Below are 23,742 nucleotides of genomic sequence, written 5' to 3'. Positions count from 1 at the left end.
TGAAGAGTACATCTTTTCTGCTTGATTAAATCTTGAAATTACCTTTTTTATTTCAATTGATGATTCACTGTCTTTGAACCTATTACAATTTCTTAGATTAATTCTGTGCTGTAAAAGTGTATTGTATTATAGCAGAGGCTTATAAACAAGTTAGGAACATCATTTGAGGTTTCAAATAAAAGAGATTCGTTGTATTACCTCTTCATTATGATGCCAGAACTGCTGTCAGTCTTTGGTTTGCCTGTTTCTGGGAACTCCCTCCTCTTGAATATTTCAGTTACTGCTGAGAATGTTGCTATTATTTACCAATTTGAGAATCTGCTTTACAAGCAGAAGATGACAGTATTTGAAGGAACTATGGGTTCCTGCCTGTCCATACTGGCTTCCAAGTTCACTGGCAAGTGACCTGCGTATTACCTTTACCCTTTTTTCACATGCTGATAACACATAAGTAAATCAACTGAATTGCAAGGAAATTTGTACCTTTATTTAACTCCATGGAGCATCTTGTGTTGTAGCTGCTAAACACGTAATCCCACTTCAACCAAGGTAAAACCCCAATCTTTGAAGTGATAATTTAATATGCAGTAAAATAAAAAGATCTTTGGGATTTCAGTGCGTTGGCCTGCTTTTAATTGGTGCAGAACAATTTCAGTTGATTTCAGAGGAATGTGGAGGTGCTTAGCACTTCAGAAAATCAGGCCACATATATTTAGATGCCTAAATATGGATTCTGTGTCTCATAGACACAGCAAGTAGGTGTGGATTTCAGTATGCCTCCACAACCAGCGATTATAGCCATGATTATGATGAGGGCCAAATGAAAGATGCCAAATGAAAAAAAGATGCCAAATGAAAAATGCCAAATGAGGAAAACAAGGTCATCAGGAGTAGTCAACATGGATTCACCGAGGGGAAATCATGCTTAACCAGTCTGATAGCTTTCTACGATGGTGTGACTGGCTGGGTGGATGAGGGGAGAGCCGTGGATGTTGTCTACCTTGACTTCAGCAAGGCTTTTGACACTGTCTCCCATAACAACCTCACAGGGAAGCTCAGGACGTGTGGGCTGGATGAATGGTCAGTGAGGTGGATTGAGAACTGGCTGAATGGCAGAACTCAGAGGGTTGTCATCAGCGGTGCTGACTCTAGTTGGAGGCCGGTAACTAGTGGTGTCCCCGAGGGGTCAGTACTCAGCCCAGTCTTGTTCAACTTCATCAATGACCTGGATGAAGAGTTAGAATGTACCCTCAGCAAGTTTGCTGACGATACAGAACTCGGAGGAGTGGCTGATACACTGACAGGCTGTGGCTGCCATTCAGTAAGACCTGGACAGGCAGGAGAGTTGGGCGCAGAGGAACCTGATGAAGTTCAACAAGGGCAAATGCAGGGTCCTGCACCTGGGGAGGAACAACCCCATGTATCAGTACAGGCTCGGGGTGGCCCTGCTGGAGAGCAGCTCTGCGGAGAGGGACCTGGGTGTCCTGGTGGACGACAGGTTAACCATGAGCCAGCAGTGTGCCCTGGCTGCCAAGAAAGCTAATGGGATCCTGGGGTGCATTAGGAGGAGTGTGACCAGCAGGTCTAGGGTGGTTCTCCTCCCCCTCTACTCTGCTCTAGTGAGGCCCCGTCTGGAGTACTCTGTCCAGTTCTGGGCTCCCCAGTTCAAGAAAGATGAGCTACTGGAGAGAGTCCAGTGGAGGGCTACAAGGATGATGAGGGGACTGGAGCATCTCTGCTACGAGGAAAGGCTGAGGGAGCTGGGCTTGTTCAGCCTGAAGAAGAGAAGGCTGAGAGGGGACCTTGTAAATGCTTATAAATATCTGAAGGGTGGGTGTCAAGAGGATGGGGCCAGACTCTTCTCAGTGGTGCCCAGCACCAGGACAAGGGGCATTGGGCACAAACTGAAGCAGAGGAAGTTCCGTCTGAACATAAGGAAGAACTTCTTCCCTCTGAGGGTGGAGTCTCCTTCTCTGGAGATATTCAAGACCCGCCTGGACAAGGTCCTGTGCAGCCTGCTGTAGGTGCCCCTGCTTCGGCAGGTGTGTTGGACTAGATGACCCACAGAGGTCCCTTCCAACCCCGAGCATTCTGTGATTCTGTGATTCTGTGATTCAGTGATTCTGTGAAATGGAAATTCATCAGAAAAAGCAAACGTTGTCTAATGAAACAAAGACTTTATCCCAGTTTAAGTAGAGTTCAGCAGCAGCGCATGTGTATGTTGTGAGACAGGGTTTGTTTTACGTGAAAGCGCTGCTGGCTGTCAGCATCCTGGTCTGTGTTTGACATTTGCACATGGAATACGCTCTGTAGAAATTCCTTGAGATGGTGTGGGTAATCTTTTCAGAGATGCATAACTAAGTTGTCAATGGGGGATTGCAGACCAGTGCTGTGATACCTTGCGTGTACTGTTCAGGGTAGAATGGCACAGCAGTGAACGAAAGCCAAATCGCTCCCTTCAAGGCCCATGTTCAGTCCCGATTAAATCGTCGGTGGAGATCATCATGCCATCCTCCACGATGGGCAGTGGTTTGTCTCACGGCTGCCGGCTGGGTGGTGGCAGTGGCTTGGGACAGGGTGAGGCCCCCGCGGCGCTGATGGACCCCGCGGTGGGCAGAGCTGGAGGCAGGCGCTCGCTGCGCCCAACCTGATGCCGTGAAGGAGAGCGGCTGTCAGCAATCACCCCCTTTCTGACGCCAGAGGGTTTTAAAGGGTCTGATAGCTACCATTCTGTGATTAATAGTTACTGCATTTTAAATTTCTTTTTTTCTTTGAGCATTAGTAAAAGTTTGCTGCTTCGTGAATAGAAAATCACCGTACTTGGTTGGAATGGGAAATGTTGTGTCAAATTTTCATCTGCACACATTTACACGAGAATGGGCTAAAATTTTGCACAGCATGCTTGTTTGCACTTGGTAGGACTGCATTTGAGTACTTATTAGCTTGAGTGCTTATTAGTTTGAGTATTTATTTAAATGAAATGCATAATTTTAGACAGTAAAATGGTTGACAACTTCGGTAAAGTAGATCCCACGTAGCTACCTGTCGTCCAGTTTCTCTGATTTGCAGGAATATGGCATACATGCACTACCTCAGGTAACTGATTTTTGTGCATGCTGCTATTTTACTTTCAACGGGTTTTTTTGATCATCAAATGTCTACCAGAAGAAAGGAGCTTGCAGTCTTCCTGATCATCACCTCTCTTGCTGTCCCAAGCCTCGTTCCGCCCCGACCCTGACATTTTTAAGAGCTCTGCCCGTGAGTGCTGTAGAGATTTTAAAACCCGGAGTTTTTACGGCAGTTTTGACTTACCCGTGTTTGCTACACTTTGCTTTGCACTGGTACAGCAGACAACTTTGCTAGAGCTGGGTTTTTAAATTCCTGTCTTTTAATCCAAGTTCTCTTTATGAGACAGAACTGCAGAGGACGTTCTGCCTGCGGGCGACTGAGACCTTTCTGTGCTTTCTGTGCCGCGAGCCGCAGCAGGGCCAGCCGGTGGGCAGCGGCAGTGGCAGCAGTGGAAGGGTGGCTGCAGAACAGACCTGTGGCGGGTAGCTTTGCCCGTGCTCAGGAAGACAGATTCCAGTTTCTGTGATGACTTTTGTTCAAAACAATTTAACTTCCACTGTAATATTTTGGCAAACAGTCACATCGTATTTTTACATACAAGTTTTGTTTTTTTTTCTCTGCCTTTACACTTCTGAAATGTTAAAATAAGGCAAAATACAGTTTTCAAGTGCACAGTGTGAACAATATCAATCATTTATTGTACTGATAGGCAGATTCACTGTTCTTTCACTTAACATGCACAATTGTATTTCACATTGCATAGAGAAACAAGGAGAACAAGGCGGTGAGAAAATCACCGTGCGTGGAGTGGGAGCAGAGTGGTGAGAATTAGCTTACTTCATCTTACTTTAATGTTTTTGTGGATTTTTTCAGCGAGGCCTCATCCTGCACCACCTACCCCGTAACTTTCCAAGACTCAGACTGGAGAGAGCCCAAGGCCGTCAGGCCATTCCTGAAATAGTATTTAGTTGTCTGAGTTCACCTGAGGAGTTCAAGGATTCATTTCAGTGGGAGTTCAGTGACAATAATCTTGAACGCTCTGAGCCTCATTGTTTGAGACACGTTTCAAATAAAATGTATTTGCTTCTGCTTGTTAAGTAAGACACACAGATGCATTTGAGAAGTTGTATATAGCTAATCTGTTAACCTGGAATTGCGTCTGAAACAGTTGTACATGGAGGCAACATGGTTTATTTGCTTAAAGAAACACCACCCAGTTTCCTTCCTACACCAGTACAACAGGGAGCAATGGCCTGGACGTTCATGGAGTCGTCTGGCATTAAACCAGTGTAAAGTAAAAAGGGAGCCAGGCAGGGCTGTTTCCATAGTATAGTTCCCATTTAAAAAATACCTCTCTAGCATAATAAAAAGCAGAGCCCACCATGTAAGCTAAGCTACTAAATTGGTATAAAATCTGTACTAGATAATTTGCTTCTTTTAGTGTTAAATTTTAATACTCGTATTATAGGTTAGTAATTCAGTGTAGATCCAAGGAGGCACATTTTTTTTTAAATAGTTGCTTTGTCCTTTACATCATACAGAAAAAAAGAATCCAGGAGATAGACAAACTAGAGACCAACAATCTTAGGATATTAAATTTAATTATAGATTACACAGACTATGATGTAAAAACAGCAATTTACTAGAATAATTATAACCTGCAAAATGTGAAAATAGTTTAGAAAATGGATTGTCATATTCTCTGACATAGCAATAGTCATGAAAGGTACACTTATAATATCATATGTTAATCTGTGTATTAACTACTACTGTCATTTAGCCAGGATTTCAAGACAGATTAAAGGCATTAATTTCTGAAGTGCCTATGTTTAAATTCAGTAAAGTTAAACAACTAGATTGAAAACACTATATTTTTGTCCGCTACTGCATGGACATCTATCCTGGAGAAGTGCTTTGTCTATATGCTATGAGTTTGTAATGAGAAGATTAATTGAAGAACTGCAGAGAGCACAGACCTGTAAGTGCGTGGTTTGACAACTGAAAATTTTTCTTAGTGCCTTGTTGAATTTTGGAAATCAAACATGCCAATGTCACTTTCCTATTCCAGACCTAGATCATATTTAATCTGTATTCATGTTTTGCATTTTAAAAAACCCCAAACATTTAGTTGTAATGAGGAAAGATATCTGTAGACCTTTTTGTTATGTAGTTCAACAAGAAGTGTTGCAAGTGTCAAAGGATATGATGACCACAGACATGTCAGCAGGTTTATTTTTTTTTCCAGCCGTGTTTATGAAAGCAAAAAAAAAACAAAAACAAAACCAAAACCAACCCCAACATAGTTTAGTTTCTTTTTGAATATACGGACTGGCCCAAACATAGACATTCTCTTTATCAATCTTATTGTTACAAAAACTGTACATTACAAACAGTATAGAAACAAACTGAAAGGAATGTGCCACACATCCTGGCTAATTATCTATATGCAGTTTAAAAATACAGCCTACTCCCTTATAGTGCACAGTTATTGTGTAGATAGAGTACATCACTAGTTAAGTGGACATGATAGAAGAGTTCTAGTTTTCCTCAGCACAGAGAATAAGAGCCAGTTCTGCTCGGTAAAGCTTTCCTCCATCAGACAAGGCCATGATGCTTTTCTTGTATGTTGCAAGGTTGTTAATGTCTAATTCCTATTTAAAGAACAGATAATGCTTTATAATCCTGTTTAATTACCAGCATGAACAAGTTTGCTTCCAAAGGCAGATAATGAGAAAGAAAAAAAAAAACAGTATTCTCAGCCTGTCCAACAGTAACAGATTGCAAATGTTGTTTATGTATTTGTATGCTATCCATATTATAGCCATATATTAGATTGCTGACAGCTGATGTCTCAGGAGCTTTTGACAGTGTCTCTATGTAATCACGACTCCCCTAGTTCAGCATTTGCGCTGCTGTGACTTCTGCCCAGATTTTTAGTTTTACTTTGACTTCAGGAATTGTGACTTAGAAGCTCTATATTTATCTTAATTGAGTGGATTAAAGTGTCCTTAAAATCCAGATTAAATCTAATCTCTAAGGGGAAAAAAGCCCTCTGGATTACCTTTTTGTTCTTTTCACAGAGATCCTTCAGTAGTGCGTCAAGTTCATGTTCGTCTATATAGCCATTGCCATCCTGAAAAATAACATTAAAGATAATTTTAAACATTTACTTGTCATTGCAGAAGTTATGGCTAGTTTTCCACAAATTCGAAAAATAAGTGCCATCAAACTACGCAATTAATAAAAAGGTTTTCTGAAGACTTACCTGATCATACATCTCAAAGGCTTTATTAAATTCTTTTGCACACATTTTGACACCCTAAATGCCAAAATGAAAAAAATCTATTAATGACACCAGTTTTGTGTAATGGTAACAGGTTACCCGAAGAATGTGAATATTCATACCTGAAATTTAATAAGAAAATTTTCCTGTACAGGGAGTAGTCTGGAAAGAAAAAGCAAAGGTCAAAATATTTAACTGTTCCCATAACAGTGATTGGTACATGACACTTGCTGTGAAAAGAGACAGAAGACATACCTGGCCAGTTCAGTAAGCTCCAACTTTCCATCATTGTTTGCATCAAACATCCTGAGCTGAAAGTATATATATTTTTACATTACTAATCAAAATTAATCAACATGGTAAGAAAACACTTCTCTGGAAAACTTAAATTCAATGAAATTTAGCCTTTATTTCATGCTAAAATGACGACCTCAGGTTTTAATCTGTCACATTTGCTGTGTAATGCATTTATTTAAGAAGTAATGAAGAAGTAATTTATGGTAATTAATTCTCCTGCAAAAGCCTGATAAGAAACCAGATTAACAATTCTGATTAACCTGCCGTAAGGTGGCAGTTAACCTGCCTACAGTGATGAATGTCCCGCATGAGAAACACACATGTAATTATTTATAAGTGAGATGAGTGTTGACATGATAACATTTTACTTTTGACTTCATGTCATGACCCAATAATAGCATCATTATTCCCTGTTCTTAAAGGTGGAACAACAGTCAGGTAAAGTTCAGTAGAATCCAAGGCATGCAGTTCCTTAGGCAGAAAATAATAAACATTTAATTCAGTTGGCTTCTAGGTCTAAATACATGAGTAAAGATCACATTCTGTGATATATTTCAAGAAAAGAGTTAACCGACGCTGCAGGTGATCACATTTTGTTGATGGTATGAAAATGGGAAATTAAATCTCTCCAAATAATCATAATTAAATTATAGGAACAAATACTTTAATGTAACTTGACAAAATAAGTGAATGCTATCTGTAATCATTTTTAATAATTCCATTGTATTAAAATGTTTTCCTTTGAGGCCTTGAAAGGATGAGCTCCTTTTGCCAGAGTGGCACAAACAGCTTATGTTTGTTATGAGAAGTAGAAGGAGGTATTACACCTGTGTGGGACTTCCTCTCCCTGTTTTTATGTCTGTATAGTTCCATTTTTCTACTTTCAAGTATTATTTTGCCTTTGCTGTATAAAAGAGTCACAGAAGCAGCAAACTGTACAAAACATTGTTAGATATTGTACTGAAAACACCACCACCCACACGCCATCCCATCACTTTCCATCACAGTAATTTCAGACAGAATTTTTAGATAAGAGGAACAGCAACATCCTGTACTGAGGCAAGTGTATATCCTTTTAAAGATAGAATTAATGCCATGAAAAAAGACCTAATTTCACACAATAAATGGCAAAGGAGGCCAGAAAAGAAGCCAATTCTGTAAATATTTATTTCTACGTAACACCCTGGTTCCTTTTAACACTTCTTTTGCTTGTATAAAAGCGTCTGCCTTGCTTGCATTTCCCCGTGAAAGGAGATTTGCATTTGGGGGAGCTAAGCAGTGGCAGCTGTGAAGTCAACGTATTTTGTGTGTTGATGGGTTGTTCGTGGCTGGCTGTGCCTGCCTGCAGCTGCTCAAGACTGCATGTTTTCTATTAGTCATCTTTTCTAGTTTTTGAGGAGATTGTGCGAGAGATGGTCTTGTATTTTTTTTTTATTATTGCTGTTAATTCTTTGTCATTGTGTCTCTCTGCAGAGGCCAGAACTTGGAGCACACTTTAAGATGAAGGTCTAAAAGCTGCCTGAATAAATAGGATACGTGTTATCTTCACCAGTGAATAAACAGTGATAATTCTAAGTAAATGGTTTATACTGGTACAACAAACCAGCAGACTTTTTCCAGGAGAAACACAAATTTTGATCAGCCGTTCTCAGGCCAGTTTGAGGGCTAGTGTGTTTACCTAGCACGTTTTTGATTGCTAAAATATTTTAGGATGAAACCAAGCTGCTAAAATGAAAAATTTAGTGTTATGCACTTCCTGAAGACAAGAATTCCAAGTCTTTTTTTTCCTGAAATGTCCACTCAGAAGCCAATACTGGTCCTTGCCATGGAGCACCACAGCTTTGGAATGGAAGGACTGCCCCAAGAAAGGGCCAGGGAAGTGACAGTTTTGTTCTAGTGTTTATCTAAAACATCAGTTTCTCCTTTTTGAAGCAGGGGAGATGGAAAGAGTGAGACATTTCTAAATCTGTTAAGAAGCCACCACGCAATGATGGCTTTTAAGACAAAAGACAGACACTACAGCACTGTAAGAGGGCAAAACATAACAAGTAGCCCAAAAATAATTTGATCTAAACATAATAAAGTAATTATGGCAGGTGCAATTTTTCTCCTATGAATGGTGAAGACTTCAGTTTTACAACAGCACAGGGAAGCGTAACAAGGGAAAATACTATGGTATGGTCTAATATTCTACAAATGCCAAGAAGATTAATAATTCCTGACCTGTTTTTTTTAAGCAGCACTGAAAACTGCCCATCAAAGCTCTGTAGCTGCAGAAGTACTTGCAGTGCTAGATGCCATAGCCATCGCTGTGTTGCAATGACATAGTTAGCCTGATTAGGACCTGGTGGGGCTCCAAGTCATTTGGAGCCGTCAAGCAACTAAACACAGTTTGGATTAATCCAGTCTTGATGAAATATACCTGTAAATAATCTTACCATTATTTCCGTGTATTCCGTTAGCTTGGAGTCTTCAATCTGCTTATTTGCTTTCTGTAATAAATCTTTCAAGAAGCTCTGTTATAATAAATAGAAGAGTAATAGGTGAATTTTTGTCTACAGTATGAAATGCTTGACTTGCTAACTTCAGATTAAAATAATGGGAAATACTATTTTACTCCCGCTTTAGTATTTACTGCTGAAGTTCCAAATAAGTATGAAAAGAAGTAGTAATTAACAGCTAAGAATATAACAGTTTCTTTTGCTCGGTTCAAGTATACCGCACAGTTTTATTTGGAAAAAGTGACTCATAAAACTTTCTGCATTGTATGCCATTTTCTGTATTGTGAATTTGGAAAAAAAATAGTTTGGCTTTCAAGTATATTGCTTCCTAATCAGCTCTATCAGTAAACAAAGCTAATTAACCTTGAGTCTCCTTGAAAACTTGGGTGCCTAATTACTTCTTGTAACATAGGAAAAATTTTGCAGAAAAGATCAATGATTAATCAAATTTTCCCCTTGCCTATGGCAGTACCCCATGCTAGAAGTGAACATTAACCTTTGTTGCTCCTTTCTACCTTGTAGTTTAAATGTGTGCAACAGTTTCATTGCATTTTTTTTGAATGAGAATTTGATATCGTGTCACATGACTTTAAACACCAGCCATTTTTACTTTAAAAAAAAAGATTGTTTCCACCCATTCAGTGGTTTAAATTTCTGTACTAGATCTGTGCCATATAAGAAAGAAAAATATCAATGTATTGAACCAAGGGCATTACAAGACCTGAGATGCCTGTATGCCTGTCAGTGCTCCATGAAGTACCTAATGACTGTCATCAGTTGGAGTGTCACTATGTATGTGGAATTTGGGGCCACATTTCAAGGTAGAAAATGGAGTAGTTCATAAGGAAATCTGTTTCTACATAGATGACATGCTGGAATTTGAATACAACCATGTCAATAGTCACGTGACTAATACCTCCTATAGTTCTTCATGCTGGAAGGCTTTCCTGGTAGCTTGTATACAAAGAACATGACTGAAATGGTGTAAATGGACAGTACAGAGATGTATTTAATCTTGTGTGCTTTCATGGAAAATAGAACGGAAAAAGACATTGAAAGGCTGCCCAGTCCATCTCCATGTCTCAAGGCAGGATCATCTATACCTAAACTTCCTGAGTTACCGCCCGATCTGAGCTATTGCCAAACCTCTCCCAAATACAGGCAGTGATGGAGAGTCTGGCTCCCCCTTAGACAATGTATTCCACTGCCAACACTATTAGAAAGTTTTCCTGATTTCCAGCTTAAATTTCTCTTGCAGAGTTGTAAGTGGGTGTACACCTCACACAGCAAATACTTAACATGTTTGGGCTTGTAAAGAAATACTGATCTAAAAATAAAACCGGACATTTATGTCTAACTTTCAACATGTTAGAATGGCCTGTTTCTCTGAGGCAGACAAAATCTCACAGCACGAGAGAGATGGGACCATTAGGAATCCAGTAAAAATGTCTTCATTCTTCAGCTGGTCCTCAATGAGCCCTGCCTTTTTAAGTCTATTTTAAATTATAGCAGCCGGCAACAGTCCTTAGGGAATCGCCTAACAGCTGGAGAATTCTCAAGTGCTACATGCGTGGCCACCTCCTGATCCTACCAACTTTAGATGCACCAACCTGCTGTGACCAGCCAGCAGAGAATGGGCTCATCTGCCTGAGGGCTACCTTAAAGTAGGATCCTCGGCAAACCTCACACAGATACCAAACTCAGAGGAAGGGAAAAGGAAGAAAGAAGTGAAATGTCAGATGTGGATTCCTCTTCTGAACAGAAGAACTGTGAGGATTTCAGGCAGTTTGATCTCCTGGTGTGTTGGTAAATAAAGCTTATGTAGCTCTTCTTTAAAATACCACATATGGGCAAAATAGTTCAAATTAGACAGATAAACACTGCTAGGTCTTTCCCTTGCTATGAACTGTTTTGACTCCTCTGAACTTCAAGCTACAGTAATGTATCAAGTGCAATTGAACTGTGGAAAACAGCATCTTTCTACTCAGAGGCTGTTTTATGTGAGCATCTCTCCTATGAGAAAAGGCTGAGAGAGCTGGGACTGTTCAGCCTGGAGGAGAAATGGCTCAGGGGAGCCTCATCAACATTATCAATACTTCAAGGGAGGGCACAAACAGGTCGGAGCTAGGCTGCTGCCCAGTGACACGACCTGAGGCAATGGCACAAACTAAAACACAGGAGGTTCCCCTCTGAACATGAAGAAACATTTTATCACTGTGAGAGTGACCCACCACAGGCACAGGTTTGCCAGATAAGTTGTAGAGTCTTCAACCTTGGAGATATTGAGAAGCCATCTGGACATGGTTCTGGGCAACCAGCTCTAGGTGGCCCTGCTTGAGCAGGCGGGCTGGACCAGGTGACCTCCAGAGGTCCCTTCCAACCACTCTGTGATTCTGTGACTCTGAGAGTCAGCATCTACAGATTTCTGTTAGTTTTATGACTCTAGTTTTAAGGTTTAACTCTGCGAGGCTGAGCTGGCTAATGGAATAATCTTGATTCTGCTCTTATTTATGCATTTTAAAGCTGATGGCAAAATCCCACCAAGTTAACCAAGCAGGGGCAGCGCAATTCCAGTTGTGTTAGCCTAACAGTGTTACAGTGGAAACTGCAGGGTTACATGACACTTGAGAGAGCACGATCCATCCAGCAGCATAGTGGTTAACGGTAGTGATGCCTCAGGAAAAAAACACAACAAAACAGCCCTCCTCCCTAATATACCAAAAAAAAGAATTTCAGAGGCCTATTTTGCTTTCTTAATCTTTCTTACTTCTAAGCTAAACTACCTGCTACCTTGAGTCATTTGAGACAAACATTGATCTGAATTAAAGCACACTGTAAAAAACATTGACCAGATTAGAGTTTCACTTTAAATAATTTACTGGTGATAAAAACATCATCTAATCATACTGCTTTTTGGTCACATTTGAAATGCAAAGACATACATGTGTGGGTAACTGAAGAAACAGATAGCAGCACAGGCGGTAATCCAATGCCTGTTCTCATGTCATGCATACTCATAGGTATCAGTTTACCTTAAGTTCCTCAGAATCAATGAAGCCACTGTGGTCGCTGTCATATTTTCTCCATGTCTGCAATCAGAACGTGAATGCTTTAATGATATATTTAAGGCAAGAGAATCATAGAGTCATAGAATCATAGAAAGTTTTGGGTCGGAAGGGACCCCTAGAGGTCATCTACTCCAACCCCCCTGCAGTGAGCAGGGACACCGCTAACGAGATCAGGTTGCTCAGAGCCCTGTCCAACCTGTTCTTGAATGTTTCCAGGGATGGGGCCTTCACTGCCTCTCTGGGCAACCCGTTCCAGTGTTTCACCACCCTCATTGTAAAGAATTTCTTCCTTATATCCGGCCTAAACCTACCCTGTTTTAGTTTAAATCCATTACCCCTCGTCCTGTCACTGTCGTCTCTACTAAAAAGATTGTCCCCATCTTTCCTATAGGCTCCCTTTAAGTACTGAAATGCTGCAATCACGTCTCCCCGCAGCCTTCTCTTCTCCAGGCTGAACAAGCCCAACTCTCTCAGCCTGTCCTTGTTGGAGAGGTGCTCCAGCCCTGGGATCATTTTTGTAGCCCTCCTTTGGACCCACTCCAACAGTTCCATGTCCTTCTTGTGCTGAGGGCTCCAGAGCTGAATGCAGTACTTCAGGTGAGATCTCACTAGAGCAGAGTAGAGGGGCAGAATCACCTCTCTCAACCTGCTGACCACGCTTCTCTTGATGCAGCCCAGGACACAGTTGACCCTCTGGGCTGCCAGCGCACATTGCCGGCTCATGTCCAGCTTTTCGTCTGTCAGTACCCCCAAGTCCCTCTCAGCAGAGCTGCTCTCGATCCTTTCATCCCCCAGCCTGTATTAATACCAGGGATTACCCTGACCCAGGTGTAGGACCTTGCACTTGGCCTTGTTGAACCTCATGAGGTTCACACAGGCCCACCTCTCCAGCTTGTCCAGGTCTGAGAGAGTCTTGGATGATTTTAGAAATGACAGCTTTTCATACTGTACCTGCATGAAGTCTTCGCTTGACTTTAGCTGCTGGCACCTGAAGAACAACAGGAAATTCTCTTCCGTCGGTAATATCTGAGCAAGCTGTAACAGGATTTAAGACAGATTAAATTTTGATTCTTCATTAAGCCAGCTGAGCCTATAAAAGACATGAAGCTTTTTAAAAGAGTATGAAACTTTTTGTGCTCATACTGCCCTACTTTGGCCCCACAGGAAGCTTCATCCTGTTAGCCGAAATGTTTGGAAGGTGTCTCTGGAAGGCTCCTGGCTTGCAGCTTTGCCGTATTCGCTAAGGTCAAACAGAATGAAGGTCTGAGAGAAGGGAGTGAGACAACACCATACTGAAGGGGGAGCTGGGGAAAGAGGGAAAAAAAATCACCCCTGCAGAGTTAGGATCTGTGGTGAAAACCTTGGAATCGACACAAAGGAGAAGCCTAACGCAAGGATGTTTAGAGGATAAGTGCGAAGGGCCATGAATTAAGAAAGTGAGGAAAATAGACCACTCAGATACTGAGGAAGAGGAAGAGGACAGAGGAACACTGACATGAAGAGCACATCCAAGTTAAACAGAAAAATGGAAAAGCCAGGAGAAAAAAAGAAAGTGGAAAGGGTAAAGGGATGGCAACTGGTAAGCCTTTGTTAGGCATAGAGATGTGTTCAAGAAGAGCTATAAATACCAGAAAGAAATCAAAATGGCTTTTAGCCCTGCAAAATCAGGGGTGGTTCTTCCAATGCTTCTGCTCTACAAAAGGCTTTTTTAAAATCAGACATTATTGTACTGATTATTGAAAATGTTCACTTACTATAACTCAATTTTGGCAAGTGACAAATGTGGAAGAAGGAAAGTATGCAGTATAATTTAATGTAAAATCGTGATTTGTTTTTAACAAAAGCCCAATATTTTTTTCTGTCCTCAAAATGTATGAAATGTGTTTTGATTAAAGAAAACTTTTTACTGGAAGAATAGACCAGCTGTGCTTACTAGGAAGAGAAAACGGAGAAAGACAGATTTCTTAGCTGTATTCTTTTACAAAAAATGACATCTGCAGTCTTCCTGGAGCCCCATCTTAAAAATTTGATTCAAATTTTTGTTTTTCTGCATTCATTTCACACCCTCAAATCCCTCATTCTGTCTATTTCAGCGCTATTGCCTAATTGCTCAGGCTTTTTTATTGGGTTCCAGTGGCACCGTAGGTGAATTCAGCTCTCCCTCTCACTCTATATGTACAACGAGGGAACGGAGACAGATCTCTTGTTTCTCTAAAATTATCTGTGCAACGCAGCAGTTATATTCTTTAAGGGTCGGTACAACTGAAGAGATGCATCAGAGCACTCTCCTTACAGAAATGCCACAGCTGATGACAGACTGTCAGGCCCATCAGAGTGTTCTGAGTGCTTTTGCTAAACGGCTGAACACCAAACCCAATACACTTAATGTGGCTTTGTCTGCAGCTTTCAAAACATACTCCATTATAAATAGCATATACATATGTGGGTAAGTACATGTTCGTATGTATGTAATAGCTAAATGTGTAAATCACTTAGTACTGATTTATGGAAAAATTTCTTCATTTCTCCCAGGACAGGGGAGCTTTGATTTTTAGCGTATATCAACATTCCAACTCAACAACAGAAGCTGAATGGAAGAATTGATCATAATAATAAGCAGAGTTTGGTGGAAGGGACTGATTATGGCAATTGGGAAGGGTTCGCATGTGCAGAAATTATGGATATGACCTAGTTTGTGGGACCTCTGTAGCTATCTTTGCTAAATTTTGCAAGGGTACCGTAAAATAGTACAAGGTGTAAGGGTAAATGTGAAATAGTAACTTACCAAAGAAACATTAACAGCTCACTAGCAGTACCAAACTGTGTTTGAGGTACAGAACATATTACCTCTGTAAGAAAATTAACCTTATTTTAAGCTATACATTTCACCCTTTGTAAGTCTCAGGGGAAGTCACAGGCTTTTGTGTAACAAAGATGTCCAATATCCAATATTAGCTCAGGCTTCTGCCCAAAACTGCCTTTTTTGTTTTCTTTCTGTTGTACCCTTTAGCGTAATAGAAACAATACAGCTAAAGGGAAGTCCAGTTCTCCAAGCTCACACATCAAATATTAGACTGCTTTTTGTGGAAACCGCTGCATTATTACGGGATGAGGAAACTGTGTGCAAACTGGCTCAACTTCCCAGTCCCAGTTATACCACTAGAGAGAAGAAAGATGAAATCCTGGTGCTGTTTCCAGTGAAGACTTGTTAGTGAGAATAAGGATAGGGGGACTCCGTGAGCGTGTTTGAATAAGAGTGCAGACTGCTATGAATTTGTGTATGGCAGCAACAGTGGTTTAGTGAGTGTTTCTGTGAACTCTGCTGCTTTGAGGGAGAAGGTTGGCTATTTCTGCCTCATGAGTAATAGAGGACAACCACAAAGCCTGAGACCGGCTGGACTCCTCTGCTTAGCTGCAGGCTGAGGTACGTCTTTATAGGTTATCTAGCAGGAAAAATACTCTCAGTGCTTAAAACAATATCAGAACTATTTTCTAGGAATCATTCTCTCAGTAAATTCTGTTGATATTTAATGCTGTTTAAAATTCCTTTCACGTAATACAGTGAATTTTCTTCTTAAAATCCTATAATAGAGAATGGGAGTACAAAGAATATTTTAGGCTAATAGGCAGCTATTTTTACGGCTGCAGTAAGCTACAAATAATTTGAATGTGGAATTACTGCAGTCCTGAGTTTCAAAACCTTGGGTTTCACATACGCATTTTAGTGAAAGCATTGATGTGAATGAGTACAAAAGATGAAAGAGAAGTCGCTTGCACAATGATAAGCAAGTGGACAGGTCAGACTCTGCCTTTAGCAGGAGGACAGTGCATAAAAGCTAGTGAACTATCTGCAGTGCGCTTGCAAAGACAGAATCGACAATCTGAGCTGAAAATCCACTCCTTCCTCTATGAAACCACTTAGGCCTCCTCTTAATCGCAGTCAACAGACCTTTCCTGAAAACTCATTATTCGCTAGCATGTTTTCCATCAGATGCTGGGTATTCACTATGATGGCTGGCAGTCTGAATGACTTTGCATGATTTCTTTTTGAACAACATTCATCCAATTTTTCAAAAAAAACTATCTGGTGTACTATGTAAATGTGAGCAACCTGGAATTACTGGACATTTTTATTTATAAGGAAGGAGAAGCAAGTCCAAACACCAACTTTAGTATCATAACTGCTCTGCACGTACAACACATTTCGTCTGAGTCCTATCAGCACTTTCCAAATCAAGCTTCATGCTGATGTAAGTGAAATAAAATATAGCTATTGCGTTAGGAAACTGCTATACTAAGGAAGAAAGTGGCTTCAGTCACTTAAGTGAGTGCTGTCAATATTCTATGGCTTCCGTGGATGCTGAGCGTGCTTGGCACTTCACTGGGGGTGGTGAGCATGGTACCATATCAGGACCTATAAGATTTGCTCACCTTTACCCATTAAGTCAATAGCAGAACCAGAAATAGAACTTGAAAGGTAAAACTTTCCGTCACCTTTCCTAAGTGAAGATACATGGTCTTTTTCAGGCACTGTCTACACGTTCTTCTTGTATCCAGTGCTTGCTACTATACATATTCAAAAATATGTGTAGTAGTAAGATTCTTCAGTACCAAATGAATAAGCATTTGTTAGTCTAAAACCAAACAATTAATTAGTCTAAATAAACACTAGTTCTTTTGAGATGCAGAACTATTTGATCAATGCTAAGAATTGTCAAAAGTTGCATTTTTTAAAAACAATTATAGCTACAAGCTAAACAAACTGTTCATAGTTTCATGGCAGTTTAGTTGTAGTTACGTATGAATTTAAACAAGTGATGCAATTCAGACACGACAGAGGAGAAAGGATACCCTGAAATGATCTATCATACCATTAGTGATACTTCCTACTGACTTTTACAGATTCTATTCAGTCCTCTATTTTAAAATTAGCTACTGACCCAAAGTTAGTCACTGCAGAAATTTTGCAGACCTGGCTTGTTTCCAGCTGTTTCTTAATTAGCTCTCTAGGTCAGACTTCTTATTATCAGAAAAAAATATATAATAGCATTTTGTAATAAAACCGCAGTCTCACTGCACTCAGAGTGACATAAATGAGTCGTAGATTTAGGCTGGAAAGAGTGACTTCTCGAGCTGTAACCCAGCAAACTCTCCTTTTTGACTTGCACCAATGAGCAGTGAAAGCGAGAGAGAACACAATGGTTCCCTCCCTTCCTAACAAGTTGTCTAAACTATACAATTGTTGAGTGGCTGTGTGGGTAGCAGGGGTTGGTTATCTTTGCCCTCTTTAGAAAGTGGGAGTAAGGAACAGGGGAATTTTCTGCCTCAAGTTCTGTTCTGTTCTGTTCGTAAGAAATCCTGATCTTTCACAAGCTGAATAACAACTGCTACTAAAATTCTGTTTCAATTTAACATGATTCACCTACTCTCTTACCATGTAGGTATTTTTTTAGAATAGACTACATACAGTGATTGCCCACTTGCATTCACTTGTGTGTTATCCTCATTAATTAATTAAGTGGTGACAGAGCATTAGTTCAAAATCATAGGTAGCAAAAAATCACATTTACCTTTCACAATTTAAATTTCTAAAATACAGCTTTTATCTGCTTTTCAGGAGAACTAAATTGCTGTTGATGCTTATTTGTACTGAACAAAGCATGCAAAGTTAAATCAAGTATGGTGAAATGACTGGAGAGGGGTAAGGAATACCTTACTTTTTGTTACTGAAAAAATTTCATTAGTGCAAAAAATACTAAAGATCATAAGACAGAGGAAGAAATTTTCTGTGTAAGTAAAAATAAAAAATATTTACATATTATGCTTACATTTTTCTGTGCTAAATGTATTTCCTACAAGTAAACATGTCAGTCTTTTATTAGAAAATAATCGTCTTACCTCAACTATTCCTATTTTTCCGTCAGTAGTCTTCCCATATTGGTCCACAAAAGCTTTCATTTCGGGTGTTAAATCCTACAAAGTTACAGTGAGAGAATCATTACTTTAAGGTACAGAGAAACATGTGTAAACTTTCTTCAATATTCTATTAGTTGCCAAATAATAGACTACATTTAATAAAATACTCACACTGCAACTAGATTCCTCAAGTTTAAATGAAATTGAGAATTTTTCATCATGAATGAGGTTATTGTGATAAATTGTACTTCCTAAAGAATTATATTATAGTCAGTGTGAATGATTGGCGTCTAAATACTTAGAACTCCTATTTTAGTTTACAGAATGAACAAATTATAGACAGATGTGTTGGAACATGTGTATAACAGCTCCTTTGTTTCAGAGGATGACAGTGAAGTTCATAAGCAATTATTAGTCAATTTTCTCAGTTTTCATTTTTAAATTAGTAACTTGAAGGCAGTGCAAAATCTTTCAAAATAACGAGCATTTCAGTAGAATATATCTGAACACCAAAATAGCCTTTCCACATCTTTGAGTGGATTTTTCCTGAACAACAGATACTATTTTAGCCCTTGGTTATCATAGAAACAGAGTCAAAATGTCACTGCTGAAATGGAGACAGGCAGATTTAGGAGGGAGAAAGGTTTGAGCAGTACCTTAAATCTGACAGAATAAAGCCAGCATAATTGCTCTTCATATAAATCATGGTCCCTGCTATACATCTGTTCTGTAAAGGCTATCCTCTCTTTAGGCTATGGCAAAGGTGCCAGCCTTGGGGTGAATATTCAAATATTTGATTTCACACTTCAACTTGACTTGCCCTGCTTTGATATAAGCTGCCATCAACCTTCAATACCAATTACACTTTTAACTTTCTTTGTATTTCTTACAAGTGTCAGCTAGTAAAACCAGGCAGCAAGAATCAGGACTACAGTTATATTAAAATAATGGACAATTCCATGGTTATAGATGAAGATACAGCAGTCTTTGGAAATTAAAGTTTTAGTTGCTATAATAGATCTGATTATATAGGACCTACATGATTCTCTCACTGGAGACACAGGGAATCTCAGCTGTACAAAGTCCGTTGTAGTTTGTCCCACATTTCAGCTACCAAAGCTAACTAAAATGTCACTTCCTCGTAGCTGATACAATTGTGGCCTAGTATCCTATTTCTGTCAAAGTCATCCATGGCAGGTTAGTAATTTGCCGTGGCTTTAATTAGAGATGCAGTTATTAATACAATGCACTTCAATGTCACCTTTCATCTAATGATCCCAAAGTGGGGACAAGCTTGCTTAGCAGACAGAATGGAGTATTTAGACACCTAGATTTTAATTAGTCCTGGTTAAATGTTTCACTCATCTTCCTAGTAGCAGCTCCGCAGTGCCAGGCAGTGTCCAGCCGCTGAAGGAGGCACAGCCAATTACAGGTTAAACAAAACAGGATGCTCGTCCTCTAGTACGTTATTCATAAAGGGATTTGTTGGGGTTTTTTTTGGCGTTCACTTCACCTGCTCTTGAGCTGCTTGATGAGTTATCCCAGTTATGTTAGTCAAATAAATGTTTTCAGTCAAAAAAACTTGCCTCAATTTAACAATGCCTAGTCCTAAACTTGATACAGATGCAGTGGTCAATGTTTGAAACTAAGAAACTAGCCCTTCACAGCTCAGTCTCCCCTTTTAAAACTGAAGAGGCAGTTACCCAACCAAGTGGAGCTGTAGAAAAAAATATTTTTTCCAATATGATTTGAAAAAGTAAGGATAGATGGCACTACAGAAACACTTATGTGACTGTATTCACAAACATCTATTAAATCACCTGTTGCTGTGCAGAAATATGTTGTTGTCAGCTCTATATACAGAGAAAGTGAGAAACAGATGTGGAGTAGCTTGGCCAAGATCCACCTATTGGCCCTTTATCAGCTTCTGTGTTAGTCACTTAGACCCCAGGATTTCTTCTGGCAATTGGCATACCTAAACAGAGAACCTATTTCATAAATGTGGGGCACAATAAATGGAAGCTATGGTTATATACTTCTATAGCTTTTATCTTTAAAAAAGAAGCAGTTATTTCAACCTGTCTGAAAGTATATCAGATCAATTCACTATCTATCATAATGCATGAAGCAAAAAGATGTAGTGTTACCAAAGAAAAGCCCAAGCCCTAAAACCTCCAAGCACACATCCACCCCTTGGGGCCAGCATGAATCAGGCTGCATGCTACTGCTCCGTCTCAGAAAAAGCAACTGTGAAAGTATGGGCTTAGTGAGTGGATTATTAAAAGGATTAGAATTAGAACATAATCAGAATGGTTCTGTAGTTGGGAAGAATATTGGAAAATGTTAAACCATCCTATTTAATGACAGAATCAATGTGATTCTTTAATGCATGTGGCATGACTGATGTACAATCCAGCTATGAAGAATACATAATTGAATATTTCAAAAATAGTGAGCAGGAGAGTGACCTGAAATGCAGAAGTTAATGATGACAAAGAAGCTTTGGGGTGTTAAAAGCAGGACAGCCAAGGAAATGACATATAACCTACACTAGTTTCTCAATGTGTCCCTTCTGGCAAAAGAATAGAAATTCAAAGCTACCGAATTAGTATCCCGTGAGACAAGACACGAACTAATGAGATGCTTGTTTAGCAGATGAGCCTTCAAATCCAAGAATCAGCTTAGATTTGAAACCTAAGATGACATATATCCATACTCCAGAAAAAGACTTCAGGAATGAAGGTAACATCTACCAAAGGCAGAGCCAATGGATAAAGCACTGAATTTGATGTTGCTACTGTAGGTTGCTCTTTTCAGCAGAACACTCCAAAGATAGGTTTAAATTAGAGAAACAAGACAGGAAAACTTAATTAAACACCTGAGTGTTTTTAAAATATAGAGGGAGATACAGGCAGAGGTTATTTTTTAATAGAAGCGTAAATGATGAAATTTGTAGCAAATAAGAATAATCTTGCAAGGCTTTTCTGTGTTACTTTGAGCAGGCTCTGTTTTCAAGAAGAGATGCACGCTTGCTTTGAGAGAGAAAAGAATCTGATCTTAATATGATAGATACTTTTTCCTTGAGCTTCTAATTAATTTTTTAATACTGAATAATATATTAGCATTTCTCCTAAGAATGCCGTTCATACTAAATATACACAGGCTTTATTGTCTTCTTTCTACTGGACATACTGAAGTTTCCTGTACTTCAATATAGAAGAGATTTGTTCTGTTGCAATACTTGAAAGGTGTTGAAGTTATGTTTAATCTTCTCTGTGAAAAAAAATTAGACTTTTTCCCTCTAAAAACCACATTCCTTTCCCCATTTTCTGGGGTTTTTTTTAATTGTTGCTGTGTTTGGTTTTTTTTAATTTTAGTTTAAGGTTACTCACACCCATGAAAATAAGTGCCTACACCAACGGCTGTGAGAAGAATTAACCGGTACTAAGACTGCAGTAACATTAGAAGCATTGCTGGGTGACAGATTTTCGGATGCGTGAAGTTTACACTCAAACAATTAATAACAAGATACAATTTTCCACAAAATAAATTAAGATTTTTTTTTACATTTACTTCTAAAATATACAGCAACTTTTAAAGCACATTTAATTATTGAAAAGCTATTACTCTATTTGAAGATATTCTTATACGAAGTATTAATCTATTTCCCCCATGCACACGTGCCATCCAGTTAAATTATAATTTTATTTTATTTTCTGTTACTTCAGAAGTCTTTTAGCATAGATTCATTTAAATTCATTCCATTAGGTTATATATTTATATATTGGAGTATGATGCGAAGTGGCCTGTTTTAGAAACTGACTATTTTAAAAGCAGTTTATTTGTTTAAAAGGTTCACTTCTATTTTAATTCAGATCTTTACAGATAATCTCTCATTTCTTTCTTTTTTTCCTTTCTTTCTCTCTCTCTGTTTTTTCCCCATGTGGGTATACTTCGGACAAATTTATAATTCGTGTTTTAGTATCTCATACACAGAACTGTTTTGACAACATTGTCAAAAGCTTTGCTGGCCCTCTGGACAGTTGAAACTACCAGGATTTGGTACTCCTACTCCTGGTGTATAACACTGGTGAAGGGCAAAAAGTGGTTTGCAGGGACCTGCAGATCTATTTACTGACCACTAAGGGGCAGAAATGCATTTCAGCCCGTACTGCCCATTAGGTATGAAATTTAAACAGAGTCCAACTAACTTGAGGTGTTCTTTTTTCGTTTTCTTTTTTCTTTTTAGTATCAGTGCATATCTGGATCAGGTAAGATTAATTGCAATGGGATAAGGTCCTACCCAAGACAAAAAGATAATGTCCATGCGTTTCTTGACTTTTCTTTTTAAGCACTGTAAGACGTATTAGCTCGTAGCCTGGCAAGACATGAGCCGGAGCGGCTCTGCGGGGAGGTGGACCCTGGCCTCACCTTTCCAAAGCAGACGATTTATTTCACTTGCAACCTGCTGATTTCTAACCGAGCTACTTCCCCTTGCCTGGTGGAGCTCGTGCGTGAACTGGGTGATGGCTACAGAGAACAGAAGGGACCAGGGCACTGGAGTTTACTCAAGAAAACTCTTCTTTCCCGGAGAAGATGGAAAAGTGGGGTGAAATGTTAACCTACCAAGCCTGCCTTCTTCCGCGCCTGCTGCAGCTCCTGGATGAAGTTTTGTAGCTCCTTCCCATCCATGTACCCATTGCCTACAACAGAAAGAGTTACGGTTGCGACCACCGCTCCCTCCGAACTCTCTCCGCTCTTCGGCGCTGGCAGGGATGTCTCCGAGCCCTCTGCTCCCTCCCGGCGGAGCGGCTCCCTCCACGCCTCGCCCGGCACCGACCCCAGCCCCTGAGGGCTGCCGGGGCGGCGGGCGCGGAGCGGGGGCCGCGGCCGCGACCGCGTTCGAGCGGGGAGCGGCGGGGTCTCCCCAGCCTCCCACCGGCCTCCCCCCCTCCGCCCCCCGCCCCCCCGCCGCCTCGGGGTGTGGTGCTGGTGGGGTGGGGGGGGGAGGGAGTCACCGTCGGAGTCGTAGTGGTGCCAGATCTCGAAGAACTGGGCGGCCGAGATCTCCACGCCCTGCAGGTGGGTCTCCGCCGTCATGCCGGGGAGCGGCGGGGCGCGGGGGGCGCGGAGCGGCGCTGTCCGCGGTGCTGACTCTGACCGCGGCCGGCGGCGGAGGCGGCGGCGACTGCGGCGACGGCTCCGAGGGCTCCTCCCGCTGCCGCCCCGCCGAGGGCTATTTATGGGGCTGCCCCGGCCGGGCCACTCCCCCCCGGCGCTGCCCTCCCTCTCCGCGGGCCCCGGCGCGGCCTCCCCGCCCTGCCTCCGCGGGGAGGAGGGGGCCGGGGTCTCCCGACAGAGGCAGCGGGGCCGGGGCTGGCCCCCGGGGCTGAGCCCTCCGGGGACAGCCGCCCCGGAGCGCGGGTCGGAGTGGGGGGGTGCTGGTGCCGGGCGGAGGCCCCCGAGCAGAAGGAGTCATCAGAGGATGATGAGGGGACTGGAGCATCTCTCCTGCGAGGAAAGGCTGAGGGAGGTAGGCTTGTTCAGCCTGAAGAAGAGAAGGCTGCGAGGGGACCTTAGAAATGCTGATAAATATCTGAAGGGTGGG

At 40.9% G+C, this 23,742-nt stretch overlaps 1 protein-coding gene across 1 annotated transcript; it reads right to left on the bottom strand.

Annotated features, from left to right (window-relative positions):
- Positions 1-3,778: 3,778 nt before the first annotated feature.
- On the bottom strand, positions 3,779-23,335 carry CALB1 (calbindin 1). Its single transcript, XM_075415239.1, has 11 exons — positions 23,153-23,335; positions 22,761-22,837; positions 18,117-18,191; positions 13,170-13,253; positions 12,183-12,239; positions 9,088-9,165; positions 6,608-6,663; positions 6,475-6,514; positions 6,335-6,388; positions 6,131-6,202; positions 3,779-5,720 (listed from the first exon to the last, which is right to left on the bottom strand). The coding sequence occupies exons 1-11, from the start codon at positions 23,232-23,234 to the stop codon at positions 5,607-5,609; spliced, it is 789 nt and encodes a 262-aa protein (XP_075271354.1). The 5' UTR covers positions 23,235-23,335; the 3' UTR covers positions 3,779-5,606.
- Between the last annotated feature and the right edge of the window lie 407 nt (positions 23,336-23,742).

Source organism: Opisthocomus hoazin, chromosome 3 (genome assembly GCF_030867145.1).
Source record: "Opisthocomus hoazin isolate bOpiHoa1 chromosome 3, bOpiHoa1.hap1, whole genome shotgun sequence".
Taxonomy (NCBI): domain Eukaryota; kingdom Metazoa; phylum Chordata; class Aves; order Opisthocomiformes; family Opisthocomidae; genus Opisthocomus; species Opisthocomus hoazin.
This window is presented reverse-complemented; position numbering and strand designations above follow the sequence as displayed.

What these genes read in the sequence shown, in the direction of transcription:
- CALB1 (XM_075415239.1), bottom strand. Translation starts at nt 23,234, where the DNA reads ATGACGGCGGAGACCCACCTGCAGGGCGTGGAGATCTCGGCCGCCCAG. An exon ending in CAAGCGAAGACTTCATGCAG is followed by an intron (nt 12,240 to 13,169) that starts GTACAGTATGAA and finishes TTCTGATTGCAG; the next exon opens with ACATGGAGAAAATATGACAG. An exon ending in TCTGTGAAAAGAACAAAAAG is followed by an intron (nt 5,721 to 6,130) that starts GTAATCCAGAGG and finishes TTCTTTAAATAG; the next exon opens with GAATTAGACATTAACAACCT.